Source organism: Engraulis encrasicolus, chromosome 14 (genome assembly GCF_034702125.1).
Source record: "Engraulis encrasicolus isolate BLACKSEA-1 chromosome 14, IST_EnEncr_1.0, whole genome shotgun sequence".
Taxonomy (NCBI): domain Eukaryota; kingdom Metazoa; phylum Chordata; class Actinopteri; order Clupeiformes; family Engraulidae; genus Engraulis; species Engraulis encrasicolus.
In genome coordinates this window covers 49,607,047-49,622,046 of record NC_085870.1, presented here as the reverse complement: position 1 = coordinate 49,622,046, position 15,000 = coordinate 49,607,047, and the positions used below count along the sequence as shown (strand labels likewise).

Below are 15,000 nucleotides of genomic sequence, written 5' to 3'. Positions count from 1 at the left end.
GACAGTTGTCTGACATGTTTTCGCTTCAGTTCACACTCCTTATCAAACCATTTTTCTTTTTTGGGTTTACTTTTATGTTTTAGGTTTCTTTTCCGTAGGTTTGCTTTTATTGCAATATTGTGGTATAGTAAAGTGACTTTACTTATTGCCCGATTGACGTCAGATTGATTTGGTTCGAATTTGGTCAGAAGAAAATGATTAATATTGTTAGTGATTTCAATTGAGTTTGCTGCATTAATGAATTCAGTTTCACTGCCATTTGTCCATTTGTATGGTGGATTGAGTTCAACCAGTTTCTTTGTAACTGCTGTTATGNTTTTTTGTTCTTTTAAGGAAGACATTGATTTGGCAGTGATCTGAAAGTGGTAGCTGTGGTCTTACAGTGAATGCGTTTATGGAAACTGGGGTCCATGTCAGTAATTGCATAGTCCACTACACTAGACCCAAGAGGTGAGCAATAAGTGAACCGGCCTAATGAGTCCCCTTTCATCCTACCATTAAGGAAGTACAGGCCCAGGCCTCGACAGAGATGCACTAACTCTCTACCATTTTTATTCGTGACAGGATCAGGGTTGTGTCTTGATTTTTTTATTGGGTTTTCCAAATTTGGTAGCATAATAAATGCACCATCTTTCTCATCTATGTCAATGATTTCATTTTCTAGGCCTGTTCTGGCATTGAAGTCTCCACATAGCAACACACTTCCCTGGGCCTGGTAATGGTTGCATTCATGGTTGAGTTTGTTAAAGAACTCTTCATTGTAGTATGGTGATTCTGCTGGTGGGGCGTATATGGCACATATATATGTGTCATTTTTATCATTTGCAATGCCTTTGTTCAATTTTAGCCATATGTGAGTGGGTCCTCTTTTTACAGTATGTAAATAGGGTGAAAGGTATTCCCTGATCCAAATTATGACCCCCCCTGAATCTCTGCCACGTGTTATGCTTTTGTTTTTAAAGGATGGTAAGATAATTTCATAATACCCGGAGGGACAGTGAGTAATAGCGTCTGCTCTGCACCAAGTTTCTAACAAAACAATGATATCATGTTTTTTGATATTCAATAAGAAATCTGGATTAAGGCTTTTTGCTCCAAAAGTTGTTGAATAAAGTCCCTGGATATTCCAGGAACTTACAGAGAATGATTTTTTAAAACATATGTAAATGTGATTTGGCATTAAAGTCATAGAAAGTGACAAATAGAATGAATAAAAAAACAAGAAAATGAAACTGTTGTATATCACATAACACACAGATTTACATGTTTTTTTTTTTTTTTTTTTCCTTTCTCTCTCCCTCTTACCCCTCTCACCTCCTTACGGTCTGTCTCAGCTGAGTTTGTTGAAGATGAGGTGCAATAGTTGCCTCACCTCTCCGATGTCAGTGCAGGCCGGGTGAATTTGACCTTGCAGTACGTCTGCGTAGGTTCTGTGGCCCTGTGGGGCCTGGCAACATAAACAGCTGCCTGGTGGGGTGCTGGTCCCATATGCACCTGGAGTGTGTGTTGGCCTGGGCTGGTGACACAGGTCACGCTGGTGTGCTCCAGGGCCTGACGGAGGAGCGCTGGCCTGGGCTTTCCTTGGCTGGGGTCGACCTCGCTGTGTGCTGATGGTCTGGGTTTGGTCTGGGCGGTGTGCTGGTGGTCTGGTTGGCCTGGGTGGTATCCAACTGGGCTGTGCTCCACCTTGCTGGGCTTCTCCAACCTGGCTGCGAGGGGGCCGGGACATGCTGGGATGGGTCCTGGGTGTCCTGTGTGGTCCGCCATGTATGTGGTGTGGTCTTCGCTCTTTGTCGCAGGTCTGGGGCTCTGTGCTGACTCGGGGAGGAGGTGAGGTCCTGTTTAATGCTGTGTCTTTAAGATTTTTTGCGAACTGTCCAATTGCACTGGGGTGGAGATGTACATGGTCGTACAGGTGTTCCACAGAGAGTGATGGGTGATGAGCAACACGAGTGTTTGGAATGTCAGAGCAGTAGGAAGCGATTTTCTTGTTGATCTTGTTGGTCAATTCTTTGGGAAAGTCTTTTCTGGGGAGGAGTGATGAAATGATTATGTTTGCTGTGGGGAATTGTTTGTGGGCTTTCATTGCCACCACATGCAGGGATTCTGCCACGGCCTCCCCTTTTGATCGTAGGTCGTTCGTCCCTGTATGGATGATTATATTTTGGGGATCCTTGAGGGTGGATGGACAAAGAGTGTTCAGGGCAGTCTCTGTAGTGGGGCACCAGAATTTGGCCACTCTGTGGGTGGGGAAGAGCTTTAGAGGGTCAATGTGTCGGCCATTTGAATCAAAGAGCAGGGCTGTTTTCATTGGTTGTGGGGGCGGCGTTGTCCTAGACAGGGTTGGGGGCATTCGCGCTGAGGCAGCAGGCTGGGGTGGCTGTGCAGGTGACGTCTCTGGTCCACATAGGCCCGGAGTATGTGGATCTGTTGTTTCAGCAGTGGTCGTCACAGGCAGGAGTGTAGGTGTGGATGTGCATGTTGTCAGGGATGGTTCAGGTGGAGTTGACCCCCCCCCCCGTTTTTAAGATGTGGGTGTGGTGCCTAGTGCAGTAGGCAGTAGTGGGGTAAGGTGGGTGGGTGAGGAGGAATATTCTCCCGATGGGGACATAAACATTTCCAGGTTGTTGTCTGTCTGTGCACCTGTTGTTGTTGTTGTTTGTACATGTGTCCCTTTTAGTGTTGCAAGGGTGCTTGTCAGAGTGGTAATCTGTTTTGACAGGTTTTGAATAATGCTGTCTTTCTCTTCCAGTGTCACCTTTAGTTGTGTCATTTCGCTATTCAGGGTGTTGTTGCTGTCTTTCAGACTGTCCATTCCTAATTCAAGTGCCTTTAGCTTGATCTCATTTCCCCTCTTGAAGTTCATAAGTTCATCTTTTAGCTCTCTGATGACGTCATTTTCTGATAGCTGACTTTCCTTGAACTCTGCTATTTCCATCTCCACTAAAGTCAGGCATTCTTGGATCCTTTGCACTGACACAGCAGACCTGGGTGTCAGAGGGGAGTGAGAAGCAGTGGCCGTGCATGGAGAAGGCGCAAAGGGAGGGACAGGGACAGGGGCAGTGAGAGAAGGGGGAGGGGGAGGGGCTGTGGGCTCTGCTGCTGCTGCTGCTGTTACAGTGGAGGGAGTGGGGGATTTGAATTTCTCTGCCAGCCTTTTAAGTGTGGGGAAGTCTTTTTCAAACTTTTCCAGGCTTTTCTCAGGTCCCTGGATCATAACAGTCCCATTGTTGTACAAATTAATGTTGAATTTGGGCTTAGAGTCAACATAGAGTTGCCTCATTGCTCCATTCCCACACATTTTTCAGGTTCTTGTTGGTTGAGCTAATGGCCTGATGCCATGCATCTGTGTCCTCTGTGTAAAACACAAGATCTGATACAGTGTCTTTGCCATTTAGGACCATGAAGTCTGCTACCAATGTTTCAGGAACAGTCTCTTAGTATTTTTTTCTTTGTATTTTCTTCCTCTTTCACTTCACTGGTCAGTGTGGCAGGGTAGCTGATGGTAAGTGTGCTGTGGCCCCGCCCCCTAAATGTAGCCATTTCCAACTGTCATAGAATGTTCACAGGCAGTGACTCCGGTTCTGCCTGCCTCAGCTTTGTTTTTAGCTTGATGAGGCTAAATATTAGCTAATAGTGCTGCTGTAGACAACTTTATGGCTTACCTCCTATTATTTTTCAGTTTGCCTTTTTTGTGTGTCCTTTGCTGGTTCTTGTCCCTTTGTGGTCCCTTTGTAGTTGTCACTCTGGCTGGATGGGATGGATGGATCTTGAATTTCCCTGAGATGGTTTTGAAGTGCTGCTGTTGTTGGCAGTTGTCCCTGTTAGCCAGATAGCCAAAAAGTCCCAGATCTTCTAATAGGAGGTTATAAAAATAAATCCATAGGTGTAATCCTTGTAATTCCTTGCCTAATTTGTTTGCATAGTCTTCATGTTCATATTCATAACTTTTGTCACTTGTACTAGACTCTAAACCAGTAGTTAAAACATCTTTTATAAGGAGCTCATATTTTTGCTGCTGGTAGAATCTTGTCACATTCACTCTCTCTCTCTCTCTCTCTCTCTCTCTCTCTCTCTCTCTCTCTCTCTCACACACACACACACACACACACACACACACACACACACACACACACACACACACGACTGCGCACGAACACCACAACACATCCACACACACGCACACACGCACACACACACACACACACACACACACACACACACACACACACACACACACACACACACACACACACACACACACACACACTACTATGACAACAAAAGGCCGTTAGTAATGCACTATGACTTCAATGCCATTCTGGTAACAGTACATTTAAAACATGGTTTAAAGGGTTAAGTAGATTATTTACATGTGACAATTTTGTTACTGTATATTACAACATTTTTTTGCAGATCGATTATTTTATTTAACTTAATATTTTGCAATTAAGTCATGTGTGTCATGTGCATTAAATGCTAGAAACTCATTTTTAACAGCAATGCAGTTACTGCCTTTTTGCTTTGTAGGGCAGTATGGGTGTGTGAATAAACAGACTAACAGCTTATGGTTATATGTGTAGACAGACTAAAAGTGTATGTACAAGATTGATGGCAGAATGCGTCAAGGATTATAATTATGTGTCAAAGCTGAGTGAGTGAGTAAATCACCATTTGTAAAGGCTTGTGGTAATGAGTAAGAGTAGAGTATTACAGCAGGCTAATGGTGAAGAGTAAGCTGTTTGTGTATTGCAGACAGGACCAGCTAAAGGTCATGTCTTAGTGACGCTCGCTGAGTGATTGGCAGCTGTCATTACCTGCTCCCGACTTGACGGAGATTTAATCCCTTCTACACATTCACTTGTTTTGCTCGAAGGCTCTCGAATTGTCCCACCTCTTCCCCAAACTCCAGCACTTTGAGACAACTTTAGTTATGATATTGCGCTATATAAATACAGGTTGCATTGCATTGTATTGTATTGTATTGTATTTCCCTAGTGGTCTACCATCGTTCTACACAGGGTTCCTCAACCCTTAGGGGTGCCGCGGAAACGTGGCTGATAAATAAATTATGTAGGTATTATACATATTTGTTATATTATACATATTTGTCTACGTTAATAAATGAATGCTTACTCAGTGGAATCTTTCATCTGCCATTTACGCACAATGAAGTTAATTTAGGTCGCCCCAGTAAGCTGCAACTTTGAACATAGGCTGTGTGACGTCTACAAATGTATTACTTTTCTAATCTTGTGTGGTATCGGCTGCGATGCCATGTTGCGCCTTGTTGGTTTGGGGTGCCTTGAAATATTTCACGAGTTCAAAGGGTGCCTCGCCTAAAAAAAAAGTTGAGAAACACTGCTTCTACACACAGGTGTGTGTGTGTGTATATTAGTGTGTGTGTGTGTGTGTGCATGAGTCAGTGAGTGCATGCGTGCATGTGTACAGTATGTGCATTAGTTTGCATGTGCATGTGTGTGCATGTGTGTGCATGTGTTTGTGTGTGACTGTGTGTATATAAAGGGCTAGCGTAGCTAAAGGTCTTGCCTGTCTGAGTGAAGGCTGCATAAATGACGGTTAAAGCCAGTAAGACATTACTCCACAGACGTGTGTGTGGGTGTGTGTGTGTGTGCGTGTGTGCGTGTGTGTGTGTGTGTGTGAGTGTGTGTGTGTGTGTGTGTGTGTGTGTGTGTGTGTGTGTGTGTGTGCGCGTGTGTGTGTGTGTGTGTAGCAGCTTAAATCAGAAGGACATTCCTCTTCAGATAGCTGTACTGATACACATGTTGACAACAACCTTGACAATATCTATCATCTCAGAACAGTTTTGTAAGATACATGTGCATGAACCCCATAACCCCACCCCCATACACACACGCAGACACTCTCTCTCACGCACGCACGCACGCGCGCGCACGCACGCGCGCGCACACACACACACACACACACACACACACACACACACACACACACACACACACACACACACACACACACACACACACACACACACACACACACACACACACACACACACACACACACACAGAGACGATCCCTTTGAGGTGTTTGTCTTCCACAGGTAGATAAGTCCAGATATACAGTGACAGCAGGTCTTACGGAGGAAGATAGGTATCTCCCTAAGCATTTGCAGATGCCACTGCCTTGATAAGAGTCTTACTAGCCCAAACTCTAAAGGTAACCATGCACCAGGGCAACGTCTTGAGCAATGTTGCTGGGCCACAACATGATGGACACAACGCCTGGATGATTCTTCCAATAATATCATGGCGGCACTCTGTAATCCAGTTGTGAGTAGTGGAAGGTATAGAGCTCTACCTCCAGGCTGAGAGCGCACTGGATAAATGTCTTATATAAATGTCTGGATAAATGTCTGTTTTATTTTGTTGTCGTTTCTGTTTGATTGTCCTGGTCTGCCCTGGTGTGTACTTTTATTTGTACTATCTGCATTACTGTGGATTTGGACAAGTGTTTGGCGAATAAACGCAATTGAATTGATTGATTGCTTCAACATGTTTGGACAGTACAGTTAAAAGTGTTCTATTGCTGATCAAAGTTCTCATCTTAAAATTGTCGTAGTCATGACCAAAAAGTTGATCAAAAAGTTGCCCTGTGCATCATCACCTTAAAGGTAACGACACACAGGGCCACGTTTATAATGTTGCCAGGAAACAACACGTTTTTCTCTACGTTTTCTGATGAAATAACTTTAATCAAGAGAACATGAATGAACCGCAGACAACCTTTTAAAAGTGTTATAGTGATTGATTGATTGATTGATTGATTGATTGATTGATTGATTGATTGATTGATTGATTGATTGATTGGTTGGTTGATTGATTGATTGATTGATTGATTGATTGATTGATTGATTGATTGATTGATTGATTGATTGATTGATTGATTGATTGATTGATTGATTGATTGATTGATTGATAGCAGCTTCCCGTTTACAGGAGCACTGTTCTTCTTAGGGTCAAAAAAAAATCAAAACATCATTTTACAGCATTTGCATAGTTGCCCAAAAATGTTGCTCAATAAGTTTCCGCGTGTACCATCACCTTAACCTTAGGCCTCGAGTTCTGAGCATGTGTGCATAACATTCTTTCATTCAGTAGATAAGAATTAAGTATCAAGTCTAACCTCCAGAAGAGATAAAAGCTGTGCCGAGTTGCTGTACTGTTTTCATAGCAAGAGCGACACGAGCGATAAAAGTGACAGAGTATGATCTTCAAAAGCAGAATGCAAATATTCTGACATTCCAATTGACTGCGGCGGCTATCACCGAACGCATCACAGCTCATTCACATAATATTTGCTGAAGTTCAACTACAAACTGTCGCTCGAGTCGCTCACATCGCCTGTCGTCGCCTAAATAGCTTTTGTCTCTTCTGTCGCCAGCTCCTCCATACAATGTCAATCACTTCCGCCGCCGTTGTTGCTCTAGTCATTTTTGGTGTGTTTGTTCCATTAGTATGAAGCGTGTGTTAAGTATGTGTGGAATTGAAGAGTGTGAATAGAATGGTGCCGCCTTATCTCAAACTGTCTGCCAAACCACTTCAAATTGTCCCCTGGCCTACCTTCACACAAACACACACACCCACACACACACTCTCCTCTCCTCATCTCCCTATCATCTAATCTTCTCACACACACCCCTCTCCTCACCTCCTTCTCACCTGCCCATTATCTCAAGTTTTTGTTACAGGCATGTTCAAGTTTTATCCTTTACCTGATGTGTAACTTCCGTCTTCATCAGAGTCACATGGATGTAGATACGTGACGTGTTTTAAAATCAGCTGTGACAAAGAGGTCACACCTGCAGAACATCAGCTGATTTTAAAGCACGTCACGCATCAACGTTCATGTGACCCTCTGATGAAGACGGAAGTCACACCGCCGCAACATGTCATGCACAGGATTCAACTTTGACATGTCTGAAACAAAAGGAAAACTCAAGACTTGATTAAACAGTTCAACATAATGAGGGTTATGCATCCGCACATCTCGTCCTGTCTAACTCCAACCTGTCCCCTAGTGTCCTATCTTCTCACCTCCACTCCTCCTCCTTCTCATCTCTCCTCTTCCTTCTCCTCATCTTCCTCCTCATCATCATCCTCATCCTCTTTATCCTCCTCTTCCTCCTCCTCCTCATCCTCTTTCTCCTCCTCTTCCTCCTCCTCCCCATTCTCCTCCTCTTCCTCCTCTTAACCTTTCTCCTCCTCCTCTTGCTCTTCTTTCTCTTCCTCTCCTCTCCTCTCTACCTCCCCTCTCCATCTCATTTCCTTTTCCCTTCCTCCTCCTCTTCCTCCTCCTTATCTCCTCCTGTCTCCTAAAGCAACACACCCTAGACTAGGTCTACCCCTCCTTCACACACTCTGCCTCCTCTTCCTCCTCCTCCCATTTCCTCCTTCTCCTCCTCCTCTTCATCCTCCTCCCATTTCCTCCTCCTCCTCACTTGCTCCTTGTCTCCACCTTTCTCCAAATGCACCTCACCTACTCCACCCCTCCTTTACACACACTGCCTCCTCCTCCTCTTCCTCCTCCTCCTCCGAACCACGCCCTAGACTAGGTCTACCTCTCCTTCACTCACAGCTCCTCTCCACTCCACCACACTCTGCTCAACTCCTCTCCTTTCCTCACTCCACTCCACTCCACTCCACTCATCTCCTCCCCTCTCCTCTCCTCCTCCCCTCTCCTCTCCTCCTCCCCTCTTCACCTCGCCCCATCTCTCCACCTCCCCTCTACTCCTTTCCATCTCTGCACTCCTCTTCTCCCCACCTCTCTGCAGAATTCCTGTAATCTTCTGAAATATTGTGTGTGTGTGTGTGTGTGTGTGTGTGTGTGTGTGTGTGTGTGTGTGTGTGTGTGTGTGTGTGTGTGTGTGTGTGTGTGTGTGTGTGTGTGTGTGTGTGTGTGTGTGTGTGTGTGTGTGTGTGTGTTTTCTTTCTGGCATGGCTGCATGATATGAACCTCTGACCTACTGTCTCATGTGTTCCTTTTCAGAGAAAGTGTGTGTGTGTGCGTGTGTGCGTCTCTGTGTGTGTGTGTCAGTCTGTGTCGGGAGATTCCGCATCAACAGTGTCACATTTCTTTCTGATTCATCTACCGTTAGGGTTGCACACACACACACACACACACACACACACACACACACACACACACACACACACACACACACACACACACACACACACACACACACACACACACACACACACACACACACACACACACACACACACACACACACACTACTCCTCTCTCTCTTTCTGTATGTCTCTCTGAGATTCTTTGTCTCTCTTTTTCTCTTGTTCTGTCTCTTTCTCTCTCTCTCTCTCTCTCTCTCTCTCTCTCTCTCTCTCTCTCTCTCTCTCTCACTCTCACTCTCCCTCTCTCTCTCTCTCTCTCTCTCTCTCTCTCTCTCTCTCTCTCTCTTCCAATCGCCAATCGAGGTGCTTAAGGTGAGGGATGCTGTACACCAATGGCGTATTTGCCATTGAGGAAAGGGAGGACGATCCTCCCTCAAAATAATAAAGCCATATCTTCCAGTATACATTACAGAAAACAAAACATATTTATTATATCTTTGTTATATAATTGTTAGTATTTTATAGCTATTTAGCAATAAAAAACATATACTTTAGCGCTTCTAATTCACATAATAGACCTTGGAGGACCGTCCTCCCTTCCATCCTCATTGACTTCCATTATAAATGGTGAAATTTCGGCCGTAGCCCGGGCTTTACTTTTTAACATTGAAGTGAATGGAGCTTAGGGAGGACTTTCCTCCCTTTAGGCGGATCTAGAGCCATGGAAGTAATCTGCCTATCAGCGAAGCTGAATTTATCAAAAGCCAATCAGAATATGACGAGTTGGGTTGACAGACGACAAGCATGGACTCGGTTGTCATGACAACGATATACAAATGTGAGAAGAATGCGGCAGCAGCCAGTAGTGGGAAGTTTGGAGTAATTGGCGAATGTGTTATGAACCCTTTGAGGAGTACCATCACAAATATGTGATTAGAATTTTTGCCCAAATTTTGAGTTCTCATTATGATGTCATAATGTCTTTGCGAGATTTTTAACACAGACGTCTATGGGAGCTGTAGAGTGTTCCAGTAAAATTCTAGAAGCACCTCTAGAAATTCCTTACTCCTCAAAGGGTTAATAAATACAAAGGAAAGATCGACTGTTTTCATGTTGTGAATCGCGCAATATCACTCCCTGGATTTAGATTGAAAACCGAATGGAAAGGTCAGTGTGTTTATCAGTCACTCGCGCCACTCGATCACAACACAATGCAAGACACGCGCGGATGCAAACGCATTCATGATTCAAATGGTCGGACCATCACCAACGTTTTTAAAAGGTAGTCTTGTTTCAGCATGTCCTACGTGCACAAATAATAGTCTCAATGCTTGTCTTTGCGTTTCTCATTCGTGCTTTTCCCCCAAAAGAGGATTATTCACAAATGGGAATAAGAATGCTTTTGGCTGCACATGAATGCACTGACCCTAGACTGGCGTTCTTTTCTCCCTCCTCAAGACGAGAAACATGACAGCACGAAGATCTTCATAAAAAGTCTCTGGCTAAACTTCTAACATGTAGCCTACATCATGTTATGTAGTTTCATTTGGGTGGAATTAGGAACACTAGGCATGGATTTACAAAGTAATCTGTACGACGTTTTTTTTTTTGTGAAATAGCCAGACGCACGCTGTTCCATACGCTTGCCAGCTCCTCCTTCCACAGCTGTCGCTCTCGCAGGTAGGCCTACCGTCAAAAGCAAAACGGATAAGCGACCACAACCATAGGCCACGTACCACGTTACGGATCATAAATAAGATGTTAAAAATAAGATAATGGAGGGGGTTTAAAATGTTTAAAAATCTGTAAGAATATGTTGGAAGGAGTTGAGTTTAAAACCCTTAGGCCTATAGGCTATACACGTCACTCAATGTCCTAGGCATTCCTATAGGGTCTTCAGAATTGTCCATTTTTACCTATGGTTAAAAAAACAAAAAAAAACACAACTGACAGGGTGAAATGCCATGCTGCCTTTGGGCAAAGTTAGATATGCTCCCTATGAAACTTTCTACTTTCTATAATATTTTCCTTCACTCTTCTCTTTCTTTCCCCTCAAACACTTTGGGCAGTTATGTATGATAATATATTATACAAAGTTTGTTGCAATTATTTTATAGATGTCATAAGTCAGCTTTCCAGACAACACAATGCCATATCAGTTAAGTTACCTAGTAGGCCTACAACCTAATACTAAGCATCTGCCATTACTAACCCCATGCACTGGCATCTATCCGACTGACCACCTCCTTGTCCTCCCTAATTTTCATGACCAAAAGACGCCACTGCTGTACACGCACCCTCACACACACACATGCGCGCCCCCCCACACACACACACACACGCACACACACACATACCTCGACAAATCGCGCTGCTATTTAAACACACAAAGGATCGTATCACTAAACACACACACAGACACACATACACACAACACACTAGCTGTGTGGGGCAACTTCTTCTTTCTTTTTCATGAAAAGGTCAAATGGGTTCAGTGGAATTTTCTCTAAGAGAGGCTGCAGTGTATGCGTGTGCGTGTGCGTGTGTGTGTGTGTGTGTGTGTGTGTGTGTGTGTGTGTGTGTCTGTCTGTGTGTGTGTGTGTGTGGGGGGGGGGTGCATGTACAGCATCCCTCACCTTAACCACCTCCGTGGGCACATGCATGGGCCCCTGAAGTGTGTAGCGGGGTGATGATGGCAGGGGTGGTGTTTGCGTGTGTGTGCTAGTGTGTATGTTTGTGTGTGTGTGTGTTTGCGTGTGTGTGTGTGTGCGTGCTTGCGTGTATGTCTGTACCCAGTATATCTCACCTTCAGCACCTCGATGGGTACTTGCATGGGCCCCTGGATGTGTGTTTGGGGGGTGTTCATGGCCGGTGTGGGGGTCGGGGGCCCCGGCATCCGCTGCTGCTGCTGCTGCTGTTGCTGGTGCTGCTGCTGGTGCTGCTGCTGATGCTGCTGGAACATCATGCCAGCCTGCTGCTGGTGCTGATGCTGGTGCTGCCCGTGGCCATGTGAGTGCGCGTGCGCGTGCGCGTGCTGCGCCGCCTGGCGTTCCCGCTGCTCCTCCTGCTGCAGCTGCTCCCTCATCAGCTGCAGCCGCAGCCCGATGCGCGACGCCATGGCGACGGGGGGATGGAGGGGGGCCGAGGAGGAGGAGGAGGAGGAGGAGGAGGAGGGGGGCCGAGGGGGACGGGCGGCCGACGAGGCACAGTCCAGCCCTGAACACTGGGGGGCGCTGGAGAGATGGAGAGATGGAGAGATGGGAGAGAGAGAGAGAGAGAGAGAAAAAGCAAGAGAGAGAGAGAAAGAGCATGAGAGAGACAGACAGGCAGAGACAGAGACAGAGGGTACCAGGAGATGGTGGGAAACAGGGACAGACAAGTTGGGAGGAGACGAAGATGGAGAGAGGGAAAGAGATTGAGAGAGAGATAGATGAGAGACAGAGGGTGAGGGTGGAAAATGGAGATGGAAAAAGAGAGAGATGGACAAAAAGAACAAACAACGTGAGTTAGCCAATATCAATATACCCGATGACAGAAAAGACAATCAGGCATGAAATTATGGATTCATATACACACACAAGACATGACATTATGGATTCATGTACATTATAAAAGTATAAACATTCTGTCTCGTACTCATTCTGTCTCATAATACATTCTCTCTCTCTCTCTCTCTCTCTCTCTCTCTCTCTCTCTCTCTCTCTCTCTCTCTCTCCTCTCTCACTCTCTCTCTCTCTCTCTCTCTCTCTCTCTCTCTCTCTCTCTCTCTCTCTCTCTCTCGATCTCGACCCCCCCCCCACACACAAACAGAAACTCACACACGCACACACACACACTCTCTCATCGGCATGGCCATATTGTTGGGGAGCGTAGTCATGGCGACTATTGGGGAAGTCATGTGGGAGTCATGCGCTCACACACACCACCCCCAATACACACACACACACACACACACACACACACACACACACACACATACACACACACACACACACACACACACACACACACACACACACACACACACACACACACACACACACACACACACACACACACACACACACACACACAGCTTTTTGGGTGTTGTTTCTCTGACATGTGAGCAGTGTTTTCCTGATGGTAAATGCACCAAAAACTTCCAAAATACACTCACATGCTTGTTTACATGCAAGCACACAACCAGACACAGAGACACAGACACAGACACAGACACAGACACAGACACACACACACACACACACACACACACACACACACACACACACACACACACACACACACACACACACACACACACACACACACACACACACACACACACGTCCACCTGTCCCATAAAAGCACACAGTTCAAAAGGTGGAGTTTTCAGCATCCCCATGCTTCCATTTGTGTCTGACTTGCACTTGGCTTGGAAAGCAAAAGGGCCAGTCTGATCTCACATAGAGAGAAAGAGAGAGAGGGAGAGAGAGAGAGAGAGAGAGAGAGAGAGAGAGAGAGAGAGAGAGAGAGAGAGAGAGAAAGAGATAAAGATAGAGATAGAGATAGAGATAGAGATAGAGATAGAGATAGAGATAGAGAGAAAGACAAAGAGAAGCCTGATCTCAGAGAATTCTGTGAAATAAACACAGAGCATTGACACCAAGTAGCGGGGACACCGCAGGTTCTATTCCAAAGTGAGGCAACGGTGGTGGTGGGAATAGACCCGGATACCGGGGACAAAAATCACCATTTCCCATTCATCTCTATGGGAGACTTGAAACAATTGATCTCCATGCCAATAGTTTAAATGGCCAATGACCAATGAGCGTTGCTAGTTGATTTGATTGACAGTTAAAATTATTGTAGAATTCTTTTTATTGACAGTCAAATGCAACCGTCGCCCAATCAGCCCTTGTTGTCAGCGTTGCTAAGGTACGAATCTGGAAATTTAGGCTGGAAGAATCCTCGCCGATCAATCGCGGATGCTTCAAAACCGTTGAATGCAACAGAAGCACACTGTCCACGTAGTACATGCTTCAGTGCCAGCAGATGACAGGAAACGGATGGTTAACGAGAGCCAATCAAGGTTAATAGGCAGCAGAGTCAGTGATGGTAGAGATGCAGTTTTGGCAAAACACAAACAGCTTAAATCTTAACCATTAGCCTGAAGAAAACACTCTGATCTTACTCTTTACCACAAGCCTTTACAAATGGTTGTGCATGTGTTTGGGAGGGGGGAGGGGAGAGACACACGAAATATGTGGCAATTTCACAGATTTTGCCATAATTCTGTGTTGGGGACCACACAGAAGTGTTTTCCGTGATGGCCTCACAGATGTAGCCTGGCTCTCATGCAGACCCTTCGTGCATTTCCACTCAACTTCGTAAGCTCACACGAGGGTCAGGAAATCTTAGACGAGCCCGAACAGAATCAGAAATTTCACAGCCTGTCCGAACGAAATCGCGGGAAGGGATCGCAGGGCAGGGTACATACAAGTCAGTGGTTGAAGTAGTACATGATTCAAAAAAGCCACGTTAATTCTTCAATCAGGTTCGAGCTGTTATGAACACACCCGCGCCTTTCCAGAGCTAAGCGATTGACAGTGTTCCAGATAGTTGGTAACAACCATCGCGTGAGAACCAGGTTATCACAGAGGTGCTTTCTCCAATAGTCTCCCAAATATAGAAAACTCTCTCCCTGCTCCTGTCTCTCTACAACTCTCCCTCTCTCTCTCTCTCTCTCTCTCTCTCTATCATCACTCTTCAACTCTCTCTCTCTCTCTCTCTCTCTCTCTCTCTCTCTCTCTCTCTCTCTCTCTCTCTCTCAACATCAATCCACAAGTCTCTCTCTCTCTCTCTTCCTCTCTCTCTCTCTCTCTCTCTCTCTCTCTCTCTCTCTCTCTCT

The 15,000-nt window shown here is 45.4% G+C and overlaps 1 protein-coding gene across 1 annotated transcript in view; it reads right to left on the bottom strand.

Annotated features, from left to right (window-relative positions):
• tfeb (transcription factor EB) overlaps positions 1-15,000 on the bottom strand; it is an 89,554-nt gene that overhangs the window by 35,094 nt on the left and 39,460 nt on the right. The window contains exons 3-5 of the mRNA XM_063216706.1: positions 11,750-12,346; positions 2,914-2,987; positions 1,495-1,814 (exon numbers count right to left, since the gene is read on the bottom strand). Of these exons, the coding sequence (XP_063072776.1) occupies positions 1,495-1,814; positions 2,914-2,987; positions 11,750-12,231 (876 nt within the window). The 5' untranslated portion in view covers positions 12,232-12,346. The remainder of the gene's footprint in view (positions 1-1,494; positions 1,815-2,913; positions 2,988-11,749; positions 12,347-15,000) is intronic.